Source organism: Polypterus senegalus, unplaced genomic scaffold (assembly GCF_016835505.1).
Source record: "Polypterus senegalus isolate Bchr_013 unplaced genomic scaffold, ASM1683550v1 scaffold_5575, whole genome shotgun sequence".
Lineage (NCBI taxonomy): Eukaryota > Metazoa > Chordata > Cladistia > Polypteriformes > Polypteridae > Polypterus > Polypterus senegalus.
In genome coordinates, this window is record NW_024377424.1 from 1 (window position 1) to 14,050 (window position 14,050).

The window sequence follows — 14,050 nt, forward strand, 5'->3', positions numbered from 1 at the left end:
TAAAGTACTTTAAAGTACATTTTTCAGAATGGTATTGTCTTTAAATAATAATAACCAAAATTTCAACATAAAGTGGTTTTCTTCTAAAAAAATAAGTCAGAAACATAAAAGGTAATTTGACCAACAATTTTTAAACTCTGAGTAATCTCAGCCAAAATTATTTTGTACATTAGGCTAAAACAGTGTGATCATTAAACATTTTGTAATTAGATGTAATTAGAACTACTAGCGGTCCGCGGAAGTCCAATGATCCCCAGTAAGAGCCACAAAGTCCGCTTTCTGTAATGCATCTAATTTTGCTTGCTTTTCAGTGTGCAGAAAACCATGCTTTTATCAAGGCCATTTCGGGTAGTCTTTTGAAATGAAATTTTGCGATCAGTTGTAGGAACACGCTTTATTCCGACTCTAACATTTTTGTAGCTGTGATATGTGCATCAGTGTAATCAATGTACCAGGAAATCATGCATTGACAAAAGTTCCCCTTTGCTTGGAATTGAAAGTGTGATTAAATGCATTATTTTTTGACGCGTTATGGAGTACATGCATCGAAGCTTCTCAGCTGTGCTTGTGCTAAGAAAAGTAAACATTTTAAAAATAACGCAACATGATTCTGCGTTAACGCATATTTTTCATACGTCCCAAACCAAGGAGATGCGAGTGTAAAATGAAACGGGAAGCGCGCGTACATACTCAGTGCATCCCTTCACGGGAATCGAACCTCGGATGTCGAGTGCTATAGGTGAAGCCTCTACAAGTGAGCCACGGCGTGTGGCATATCTATTTGAGAGTATGTAGATCGAGGTATATATATATATATATATATATATATATATATATATATATATATATATATATATATATATATATATACTAGCAGAATACCAGCCATAGCGGAGAAGTAGTGTGTTAAAGAACTTATGAAAAGAAAAGCAAACATTTTAAAATAACGTAAGATGATTGTTAATGTAATTGTTTTGTCATTGATATGAGTGTTGTTGTCATATCTATCTATCTATCTATCTATATATATATCTATCTATATATATATATATATATATCTCTATATATATATATATATATCTCTCTATATATATATATATATCTCTATATATATATATATATATATATATATACACACACACACAGACACATATATAAACATATATATATACATATAAACATATAAACATATATATATATATACACACACATCTATACAGATATATATATATACAGTATATACACATATATATACAAATCTACATATATATCTATATATATATATATTAGGGTAGGACTCGATTAGTTTAAGTACTTTAAGTACATTTTCAGAATAGTATCGTCTTTAAATAATAACCAAAATTTCACCATAAAGTGCAGTTTTTCTTCTTAAAAAAATAAGTCAGAAACATAAAAGGTAATTTGACCAGCTTACTCTTTAAACTCTGAGTAACATTAGCCAAAATTATTTTGTACATTAGGCTAAAACTGTGATCATTGAACATTTTGTAATTAGATGTATTTAGAATTACTAGCGGTCACGGAAGTCCAATAATCCCCAGTAAGAGCCACAAAGTCCACTTTCTGTAATGCATCTAATTTTGCTTGCTTTTCAGTGTGCACAAAACCATGCTTTTATCAAGGCTTACTTTCGGGTAGTCGAAATGATCAGTCGTAGGAGCAGCGCTTTATTCCGACTGTAACATTTTTGTAGCTGTGATGTGTGCATCAGTGTAATGGATGTACCAGGAAATCATGCATTGACAAAAGTTCCCGTTTGCTTGGAATTGAAAGTGTGATTAAAGAGTTATTTTTAGCGTTATGGAGTACATGCATCGAAGCTTCTCAGCTGTGCTTGTGCTAAGAAGCGGAAAATTTTAAAAATAACGTAACATGATTCTGCGTTAACCTAATATTTTTCATACGTCCCAAACCAAGGAGATCACGAGGTAAAATGAATCGGGTAGCGGCAGTACATAGTCAGTACATCCCCTCTCGGGAATCGAACCTCGAATGTCGGCGTTAGAGGCGAAGACTCTACAATTGCGCCACAGCGTGTGGCTTGTCTATGCTAAAGTATGTATTGTAGATCGGGGTATATATATACATTTATATATATACCCGTGTATCGCAGTGGAGAAGTAGAAGTTATGAAAAGAAAAGGGAACATTTTAAAAATAGCGTAACATGATTGTCAATATACAGTAATTGTTTTGTGAGTGTTATTGAATGTTGCTGTCATCAAGGATTTGATTATCATTATTTCTTTCAATCAGGCTCGTATTTGTAGGATGTGTTCAAGTTACATTCCGTGTTTGTCAATCGTTGTAAGATAAGAGGTTTCATTCATCGATTAGTTCCTTACTGCATCAATAAACAGCTCGTCTTCCTTTTTATCTGTGATGTGACAAACTGCATGCACGGGTTTTTTTTTTTTTTACACTGTCTTCCTTTAGCAGGACATTCACTTTTCCACCACGATGCTTTGTTTCCGCAGTAGCTGCACTTATGAATATGCTTGTATGTATCAGGCGCTTCAGATTTTTTGCTGCCTTCTCAATTGTTTTGTTTTGTTCAGCACTCTTTGGAACTGTTGCTTTTGTCTGTGCACTCGCGTCAGTTCACGTGAGCAGCTTGGTGTTCTTGCATCGAAGGTTCCCAGCTGTGCTGGTGCCATCTCATGTGATGTCCATGGCTGTATGTAATGTTAGTTAAGACCGGCACTTAAAACTTTCTCTCGCAGTTTAGCTGAATTTGTGCCAAACACCACCCTGACCATCTCATCTTCCTCTGCATAAGCACAGTCCTTCACCCGTGAATATTTAGCTGCAGTGCTTCTATTGGATTGCCGCTGGCGGACGGCCTTATATGGGCAGGCACTAAATTACAAGCGCCAGCGCAGCCTGTGTATGAACTTAATTTAAACTTTAGGGTTACACCATGCTTTGTTTCCGAAGTAGCAGCACTCATGAATATGGTTGTATATGTCAGTCGCTTCTTATTGCCGCTGCCTTCTCAACTATATAATGCATGTTTTGCTCAGCGCTTTTTTGAGCTCTTCCTGGTTTTCTACGTACTGCGTTGACAGTCAGTTCATGTGATTACGTGGGAGGCGTGATGATGTCACATGAAACTCGCCCCATGGCCATCCAGCTCAACTCCATTACAGTATATGGAGAAATAGCTTCCAGTTATGACCATTACGTGTAGAATTTGAAATGAAACCTGCCCAACTTTTGTAAGTAAGTTGTAAGGAATGAGCCTGCCAAATTTCAGCCTTTTACCTATCACGGGAACTTGGAGAATTAGTGATGAGTCAGTGAGTGAGTCAGTGAGGGCTTTGCCTTTTATTAGTATAGATAATTAAACATGTTAGGACGGTGTTGCAGCGCTAGCAAGGATTGTTCCTGCCTCGGCTGTATTCTTGTTGGGGCTGGGGCTGACACTGGAAGGATAGATGGATAGAATAATTAAACATGTTCAACGAAGATATTTCAATGTTCCTTAAAAGTTTTGAAGAATCAAGCGTTCTCAGCTTACAGATGGCTTAACAATCTATTACAATGCTGATAGTGTGGCGATTGGGTATTTGTAGAAACTGGGGGTTTGGTAAGTGAGACAGGGACAGCACAAATGCAATAAAGAAAACCCACTCAGAACATCCATTGATTTCCGTGTTCATGTCTCCGACCACCAAATCATGAACCCAACATTTACGCAATATTTAAGTTAAACCTGTGGGATACCCATTCATACATCCAGTTTTTTGAAGCATCGTCACACCTGCCATAAAAGTTCTCTACACTGAAGCGTTCACCTGGGGACCCCTTACGCATGAGGGAGCAGCACTAACGCCACATACCGTGCATGTTTAATACCTGCTTTAATGCATTTCAATCTGAAAATGATATCAAGTATTTATGTTAGCATTCTAAATTTTCAGAGAGCAGTAATATCATGAAGTGAATGTATTCTGTACATTGATCGCTGCCTGCGCCTCCTCTTAGTCGCGGAGGAAGTCAGTTTAAGGAGAACGCGTAGCAATTAACAACTGGGTCGGGAAACACTTAACACAAAGCATTTAATGTGCTACATTAATTTCGACAGGGTTTGAGAAAATCTAGTAAATTAAACATTGATTTTAGGGTGAGGTTTAGTTTACGACATTCTACTTTAATGACAAAATAAACTGAGAATAAAGTAGAAATGTTGACTTTAATTTCGACATAAGCGTCAAGATTAAAGTGGAAATGTGAGAGATAAAGTCAATATATGACTTTATTCTACATATAGTTTTTTTTTCTTCCGTGTCCGTATTTTTTTTTCCTTCACTGTGGCCCTAATATGATTCCATAGGGCTGTACCACAAATAGCATTATAAATGCAAGTTGCAGTTTTATTATTTATGTATACATTATAGCTTGAAGCAAGGTCCATATTAATGCAATTTGCCTTAATGAGGGTTCAGTTGGTAAAGATGTCATCACCAAGTTGCACTTGTTTTATTTTATTTTTATTTGGTGAATACTGTGTAATGGACCTGGGCTTGAAGTCTTGAATTAATAGTATTATTACTGGAAGTTGCACTATTATGTATTGTTATTATTTATTAGTTTAAATATTATACAGTTTAATGATGGTAAAGTTGTTTAAAAAGTCACTTTAACATGTCAGCGGACAGAGATTGTTAACATTAACGGAAGGTGTAGTTGGATGTACAAAAAAATATTTACTATTTATTCCTTTTCTAAGACATTTTCAGTGCAATACAAGTTTTGACAAGCACCTCTGGATATTTTACTAAGTCTAAACGTCTCTTTGGATGGTTGAAAATATGTTCTCAAAATTTTAGTTTAAGTTGTTTGCAAAATTCGTTCAATAAACAGGTTCTATATTTTGACTGCAACTGTCATGGAATGTGATTCCTTCTCTTCATTAGTGCCACTCCCTTGAAAACTATCACTTTATGGGGCCATGCACAAACCTGTATTAATACTTGTGTGCACATTAAAATTTTTTTTGTACAATGTACAATTCTCATGACAGTGGAATAGGTTATTCTTAGCCAGTCTACTGCAGTAATTGCAGTGGAAAATGTAGTTACCATCCATTCATGCATAGGGAAAAATTCCTTTGAATACCGTGAAACCGTATAATTATGAAAAATACCGTGATATAGAATCTTGGTCATGCCACCCAGCACTAGTAGTCAGTATCTAGTTTTAAAGGTCAAATGTTCAAGAACTGCCCACAGCCACAGCGAATTTATAAATCAGGTAGAAAGATCAGCATGTATGTCACACTTTAACAAACACCCTCCAAACATGGGACGTACATTACTTGTTAGTATGTAAACATATCCAAATAAATATACACTTACCACTTGACTAATGTCATAACCCCATGGCAAAAATAACACTCCTGTGTTGTATTTCTCCCAGTGTGAAAGGATAAAAGAAAACAGAACAACCCACAGAATGAAATAGAGGGTACGGACACCCACGCCAGTTTCTCCTCTTCCAAAGATAGAGTAGACTGTCACAACAAAGAATATGCAGGCCCAGCTGTCTAGCCCATGATCAAATAATTCACCCAATGGTGTGCTGGAATTTGTCCTTCGAGCTTGTTTTCCATCAACACCATCTATAAGACATTACAAAAATTACAAATAGGTAGAGATGTAAGTGTCCAAGATAAAAATTGTTTTTTAAATGTTGCTCTTGATGACAATCTTAAAAATGTATGTTTAACTGACATAATCCATAATCAAAAAACTTCAAATAAAAAAAATATATTGGATTTAGAAATTGATGAGGTGGAGATGTTTGCATGCAACAGGACTACTTAAACCACTGCTTTTAGTCTTTGTCTCCTGCATGTATATACATTTGTTCAGAGCACCTTGCTTTTTCAGAAAGACTGAGAATTGTGCTTAAAAGGGTGTATATTCCACATGAGTGTGGCTAATACTCAAATGGAAAAGACAGTGATCGGCTTAAAATTGTCAAAGAACTTACCATATCTGAATCAGAAAGATTTAATGCAGTTCTAAGGTAGTTATGGATTGTTCAAATCATATCTTAGGATATTCATAAGCATATGATACCAGCAAACTAGGTCAAATGTAAAAGACATTTGGTTAACATAGATGCGCACAGACTTATTTTCACTGGGTGGCAAGTTAAACTCTGAGTTTTAGAATGATAGGATCAAAAGTTGGACATGTTTTGAGATTATCTAGATGCAAGACTCTGCTAAGAATAAATTAATTCAATACAGTCTAAGAATTGTTCCTGCTTTTTAAAGAATGGAGAGAATATGTAGTTTAGACAAAACACAAGCACAATACCGCATTAAGTGATTAATGACTGTGTATAGAGTATTAGAATGCTTTATGCCTGCTCCGTATGTACTGATGCAAACATAAATGTCAGAAGAGCAAACCTGACAAAGTGATTTACTTATAAAAAGCAAATTTAAAAAGTGTGTTGTTACAAAAGCAAATTTAGTTTGTTTAGATGGAAATATCCATATTATTCTTAGCATTTACTGATTCATGTAGCAATAATGTAATACTTTAATTTGTATTTTTAAGATTGATAACCAATATTTCTTTTTCAGCCACTGAACAGGAAAATGTCAATGATGATTATTGACGATAATGTCTTCAATAAAGTGTCATTACATAAAATGGTTTTACTTAAAATAGAAATGTAAAAGAAATAATTTTTAAAAATCCATACTAACCTAAAGTATAGGCAATGAAATTCAGCAAACCAGCTGCAATCCACACCCAACTTGGCACATGTACATGGCCTGGTGCTTTTGGAAAAAGTGATAAATTAGATTAACAAGGTACATAAAAGTACAATCTAAATGCAGAATTTGTTAAAACAGAATTTAAACAACATGAACACTCTAAATATTTATATTTGTTTTTGCATAAAACAGAAAAAAGACAAATTTCCAAGGTTAGATTTTTAATAACACCAATTATACTATAAACACAAGCATGAGGCAAAAGGATCATATTATACAGTTAGGTCCATAAATATTTGGACAGAGACAACTTTTTTCTAATTTTGGTTCTGTACATTACCACAATGAATTTTAAATGTAACAACTCAGATGCAGTTGAAGTGCAGACTTTCAGCTTTAATTCAGTGGGTTGAACAAAAAGTGGGTTGAATCCGAGTTGTTTCATTAAAATTCATTGTGGTAATGTACAGAACCAAAATTAGAAAAAGGTTGTCTCTGTCCAAATATTTATGGACCCAACTGTAAATTTAATGGTCTGCAAGGGGTTGTTTCATACTTCCCTTATGCCTTGTCACTGCACTTTATCATTTTGCTTTAAATTGTACTTTTGTTTTGTTACAGACAGACAGACATAGTGCCCTCCATAATGGTTGGGACAAACACATCTTTCATTGATTTACACATCTGCTCCACAGTTTAAAATTACAAATTAAACAATTCAGACACAATTAAAGTGCACGTTGCAAACTGTCATTTAGGGGTATTTACATGCAGAAATTACACTTTTTCGACATAGTCTCCCCATTTCAGGGCAACATAAGGTTTGGAACATTTGACAATACAGTCATTGGTGATTACTCAGGTGTGTTTCATTGCTTCATTAGTGCAGGTACAAGATACCTAGGCTTGCTTCTACCTACAGACTACCTTTGAAGTCTGTAGTTGCCACTCTTCAAAATGAAAACAACAACTGTGCCAATAAAGTCAAAGAAACCATTATGAAACTGAAAACAAAGATAAAACTACTTGAGACAGTGGTACAACCTTAGGATTACCTAAAACAACTGTCTGCAATATCATTAAGATGAAAGAATGCACTGGTAAACTCAGTAAATCGCATATAGGGACTGGTAGGCCAAAGCTCTGAACTGCTGATGACAAACAAGTCCTCACTATTGTAAAAAAACAAAAAAAACAAAAAGGAAAGGCCCCAAAGGCATCTCCGACAGATCAGAAACAGTCTTCAGGACACAGATGTACTGTAGATGTGTCAGAGACTACTATCCACAGAAGACTTAATGAAGAGAAATACAGATGCCACATTGCAAGATGCAAAACACTACTGGTTCCGCCAGAAAATAGATGGCATCACGAGGAAGGAAAATTATGTAGATATGCTGCAGCAACATCTCAAGAGTTCAGCAAGAAACTTGAAGCTCAGATCTTTCAAATAGACAATGACCACAACATTCCCTCCAGAGTTGTTGTCCTTAACCCATTTTGCAACAAAATCATAGTATTGGAGTGGCCATCGCAAAGCACTGACCTCAGTTCAATTGAAAATTTGTGGGCAAAACTGAAAAAGCATGTGTGAGCAACAAGGCCTACTGAAGAACCTGTCTCAGTTAAACCAGTTCTGTCTGGAGGAATGGACCAAAATTCCAGCAATTTAATGTAAGAAGCTTGTGGAATCCTACCCAAAATGTTTGGCTCAAGTTAAACAATTTAAACGCAGTGCTACCAAATATTAAGAAAGTTTATGTAAATTTGTGACCCACTGGAATTGTGATATAGTCAATGAAAAGTGAAATACTATGTCTGTGAACATTGTTGGAAAAATTAATTTTGTCCTGTACAAAGTAGAAGTTTGTGAGGGGTTATAAAGTGAGTTTAAAAGAATTCACCAAGTTTATGTAAACTTCTTACTTCAACTGTATATACACACAGACACACATTCATACAATGCAATAATAAAACAGATGAACTGTTGTATGGGTAAATATAAAATAAAAATAAATGACTCAAAAATAAACATTTTATTTCCATTTCCTAGGCTCAAACGAGCAACACAAGTGCTACCTGTTAGGCAATATATATGAAATGTCTCTCACAAAACTAAATGCAAATGGTGAGATTTACAATTATAAATATCTTTACAACAGTAAATGATTTACTAACTTTCATGTGAAAGATCAAATTCCAAATTTCAGATTATAAAACATTAATTTCACAATGCTCTACTTACCTGAGGCATAAAAGTCACTGTCAAAGGCAGCCAACATTAGAAAATTAAGAACAAGAAACATAAACCCTGTGAAAGTGATAAGGTTTGGTGCTAGCCATGTGGGTAAAATCTATGGGTTAAAAAGAAAAAAAAAAGAAAGTTACTAAATATTCAATATAATTAATTTTTTAAATAAGGCTAGTCAACAAAACTTTCCGGAACACTTATATACTTAATTTGAATCCCAAACGAAAAGGATGTAAAAGTAGGGGATCAAAAGTCACGTTCATGTTGGCAGTGTGCAGGCACCATTGAAAATTTACTCAAAATGCTTTTTAAATAAACTATACACACATGGTGATACATAAATCATAGAATGTACTGGTTAAACCTTATTTGCAGCAACACAGTGAATCCTGGTGATTTTTAAGATTAAGACTAGAAAATTCTAATAGGAATTTGAAAGTAATTAAGATGAAAAATTCTGATAATTGGTAGCAAAGAAAAAAAGTGATGTAATTGAACAGATGAACAAATACACCCGCTGAGGAAATCACTGGGATATACTATAATAATACAGGGAAGAGCCTCCTTTTACTCTCAAAACAGCCTCATTATCTTTATAGCATGGATTTCACAGGATACTGGAAACATTCCTTTGAGATTCTGATCCATGTTAAAATGATTGCAACATGCAATTCCTGCAGATTTCTCAGATTGACATTCATGCTGCTAATCTCCCATTCTACCACATCACAAAGGTGCTCTATCAGATTCAGATCTGGTGAATGGGAAGGCCACTGAAGTACACTCAATGCCATGTTCATGAAACCAAATTGAGACAACTTATGTTTTGTGGCATAGTGCATTATCATGCTGGAAATAGACATTAGAAAATTAATTAGTAAATGGTGGCCACAAAGGGATGCATATGGTCACCAACAATACTCAAATAGGCTGTGGCATTCAAGGTATTAACAGACCTAAAATGTACCACAAAAAATGTCCTCACCATTACACCACCAGCAGCATCAATCTAGACTACTGACACAAGGCAGATTGGGTGCACAGATTCATACTGTTGTTGCCAAATTCTGACCCTACAATCTGCTTGAGCAGCAAAACTGAGATTCATCAGACCAGACTACATTTCTCCAGTCTTCAACTCTCCAGTTTTACTGAGCCTGTGCTCAGTGCAGCCTAGGCTTTTGTTCTTAGCTGACAGGAGAGAAACCAGACACGGTGTTCAGCTGTTATAGCCCATCCACCTTAAGATTCAATGTGTTGGGCTTTTGAGATTCTTTTTCTGCCCACCACAGTTGTATAAAGTGGTTATCAGAGTTGCTGCAGCCTTTGTGTCAGCTTGAACCAGTCTAGCCATTTTTTTCTGAACTCTCTCATCAACAAGACATTATCTTCTACAGAATTGTAGAAAATCACAGGAGATCAGCATTTACAAAAATCCTCAAACAAGCTCATCTGGCACCACCATTCATGACATGATCAAAATTGCAGAATCACATTTGATGTTTTATATGAACATTAGCTGAAGCTCCTGTCCTGTATCTGCATGACTTTATATGCAATAATATCATACTTTAAAGCACTACATTTACATCCACAATTATACTTTTGGATAGGATAACATGCATCAGACAAAATATGAACTAAACAATATGTATACTTCATCAAAACATTCTGCAAGAAGCATTATTTTTCTTTGCATGGATATACCCAACAGCTGTTCAGAGTATGCTGCATTTTCAGAGATATTGTATATGGTACTCATATGGGCACTTAACAGTACAGGTAGATATAGCACAGATTTGAAAAGGTATGCAAGTATGCATTTATGTATTTGCAATGGAGTACAGATTTACAAATGGCACTTTCTATACTGTTTCTTAAAATGAAACACATACAGATCTCTACAGTGAGGGATTTATAGTACCACCTGGTCAAAATCGTGGATGAGGTTAGATAGATAGAAAGATGTTAGGAGGGATCATGAGATTGCTTGACTAATGGATCTGAGAAGCAGAAGTTTTACATGCATTTTTGGGGGCACTGACAGTAAGGAGGAAGCTAAACCTTTGAAGAAGTCTTTCAATTAGCATGCCAGTTTATACCCTCCATACTCTTGAGTTTATAAACTCTTGATTAATAAAGAAGAATAAGCTTGTGAGAACATCCAAGAAAGTAAGTGCCCCTGCTTAGGGTGGGTGGGTTCAAATGACATGACAGAGAGTGGAGCTCAACAAATTCCAAGTAGCTCAGGGTAGACTCCAGATGAAGAGGTCAGTTGAACTTGTTTGAACATGAGGTGAAAATGCCAAATGGCTAATTCCAGTTCAAAAGTATTATGGCTGCGGTGGGCTGGCGCCTGCCCAGGGTCTGTTTCCTGTCCTCGCCCTGTGTTGGCTGGGATTGGCTCCAGCAGACCCCCGTGACCCTGTAGTTCGGGTATAGCGGGTTGGATGATGGATGGATGAAAATATTATGGCCATGACTCTTTAAGCAATAAGGTGCTATAAGCTGGAAAACTCATTGTCTTGCTACAGTAACATAACAAAAAAAAAAAAGCTTAAAAACTCACTATGTTCTTTAAAACAGAAAATTACCCAAAGAGACAAATAAAAACATTTTTTCCTGTAGGTAAAATATCATGAAGAACTAACATAAGAATTAATAGTAGTATGCGCATCGCTTTTACTACTGCATAACCTAGGCTAAAGATTTGGTTTATGATTATTTGGTTCTGTTTGTAATGAGTGACAAAATGCATTAGTAACTTTAGTTTTTTTAAATCTCATTAGTGGCTAATAAATTCTCAAACAAAAAGGAAATTCTGTTTTTTGTCTACATATTAATTAGATTTTTTGTAGATATTTTACTGCTGCTTGTGCTGTAATTGCTTTTGGAATTACACTCTAAAATGAACTTTAAGCTTTACAAAATGCTTTGCTATACTGCTCCCTAAAAGTAGTAATAATGTAACATAAAGCAATATTATTACTTACCTTAACAAAAGAATTCCAAAATGGATGCATAACATAAATGGATAAAGGGTTGGAATCAACTGCACTGTACTGAAACAGAAAGGACACCAAATTAGTAATAATTTCATTACACTCATTTTTATAACTATTAAGTTGCTTTTAAAATACATATCCATCAAACAAGCAGTAATTTATATTTAAAACTTAGCCTTTTTCATTCCATATACCATCAAAATAAATGTAGTCAATACAACTACTGTATGATGATGGTATACTTACATATCAGAAGTAAAATTGATCATTGTAAACTTTTCATGTAGGATGTTTTATAATTTTCAATGTAACAAAAAGAATTCAAATGCAAATCAACAGTGTTTATACTTCCAGCAATAATAGAGCATTACTTCCAGTAACAAAGTTAAAAAAAATCACTATCATCAGTACATCACTAACAAAAAAAACACATCATGTAGACAATCTACAACATCTAAGTGCTGGCCCTGCTTTGCAAAGTTTAACTAGGAAACAGCAAAGTAAATACTTCATTAATATTAGTTGTATTCTGGATGTTTGAGCAAAAGATTTACGTGCTAGTGCAAAGACTGATCTTGAGCCTAATTAGCTGCTTAGAAAATATAAAATAATCAAGTCAAGTCAAGTTGGGAAGCATGCACTGGTACAGTCGTTACCACACCACTACGGCAAAACAACTCGGGATCCCGGTTTACAACCCCCCCAAGCGAATCGTGGTCCAGTCCCACCCTCCGGAAATGACCATCTATCTACGCCCAGCCAGGTGTTCACGTGGAAGACCCCTTGGCCTGGTCTAGCCAATAGGGTCCCCAACAATGAGATCTTATAGGCGAGGATCACCCCTCCCGAGGGAAAGCAGCCACCACGGCTGTAGTGCTGTAACTGGCGCTCCCTTACAATGCAGATGCGTGCCTCATTGGGACTCCGCGAGCAACCCGCTGATTCGACACAAAGTCAAACCAACAGTACCAAAGTTTTCGAGGAGAAACACAGTACCAAGGATCCCAGTCTTAGGTCTTAGGTCACTGGATAAGCGATACATGTCTAAGCAACATATAGCAAGGCAGGAAGCACCAGGACTCTAGACGGACCTTAGATCCTTTCCACAGATATAAGGGCGCCACACACGGCTTTCCAGCAACCTCATGACCCCCCATGCTCTCCCAATCCAGGTCTACTGATTTCACAGGAAGAGTCACCAGAGGCGTGAATGTCACTACCAAGGTAAGTAAACCTCTCAACAAGGTCAACACACTCTTGGCAAATAGACACACTGCTGATGGCTGTGCCAAAGGGTCAAGTATTAAAGCCTGGATCTTGGTTTTTTATCCAGGACACTCCTGAAGCAGACACTCCAGTCTCTCGGCCCGATCAGAGCCTCCATTAACTCCACGAAGATCACAACAACGTCAGCAAAGTCAAGATCCATTAATCTTTCTTCACCAACAGATGCCCCACAGCCAAGCTGGACAGCACAACCTTGCCCAACACCCAGTCCATATAGCCATTGAACAGAGTAGGAGCAACAACACACCCTAGCCGAACCCCAGAATCAACTGGGAAAAATGCAGAGGTCCTGCCTCCACTCTGCACAGCACTCACAGTACTTACCAGTGTACAGGCCAGCCATGATACCCAGCAACCTTGAGGATCCCATGAACCCCTGGGGATGTCCCACAGAATCAGCTCCAGCCAGCTGAGAGTGAGGCAGCTTTGCAAAAATGCGACCGAGAGCTGCAAAAACTCTGCCAATATTAAGCATTTCGCTCTTTGAAACCCTCGAACCAGAATACAGTTGATGGTAGACTTCTTAGGTGTAAAACCAGACTGGCAGGTGAGCAAGTGATCCTAGATCCTATGGAGGATGACCTAGCAAGGACCTTAACGGCACAGAGAGAGCAGTGTTATCTCCCTGTAGTTACTGCAATCCGAAGGCGATCACCCTTCCTTTCCAGATAGGGACAAGTAGTCCCATTTTCCAGTCAGTTGGGATGATACAGTCTCCCAAATGGAAGCAAAGATTGCTTGCAATGCC

The 14,050-nt window shown here is 36.6% G+C and overlaps 1 protein-coding gene across 1 annotated transcript; it reads right to left on the reverse strand.

Moving 5' to 3' along the window:
- Window positions 1-5,380: 5,380 nt before the first annotated feature.
- LOC120519318 (ethanolaminephosphotransferase 1-like) lies at window positions 5,381-12,072 on the reverse strand (the record flags this gene model as incomplete). Its single annotated transcript, XM_039742437.1, has 4 exons — window positions 5,381-5,643; window positions 6,748-6,822; window positions 9,005-9,113; window positions 12,004-12,072. Coding segments are annotated over 4 exons (516 nt in total), but the record flags the coding sequence as incomplete, so codon positions are not given.
- Between the last annotated feature and the right edge of the window lie 1,978 nt (window positions 12,073-14,050).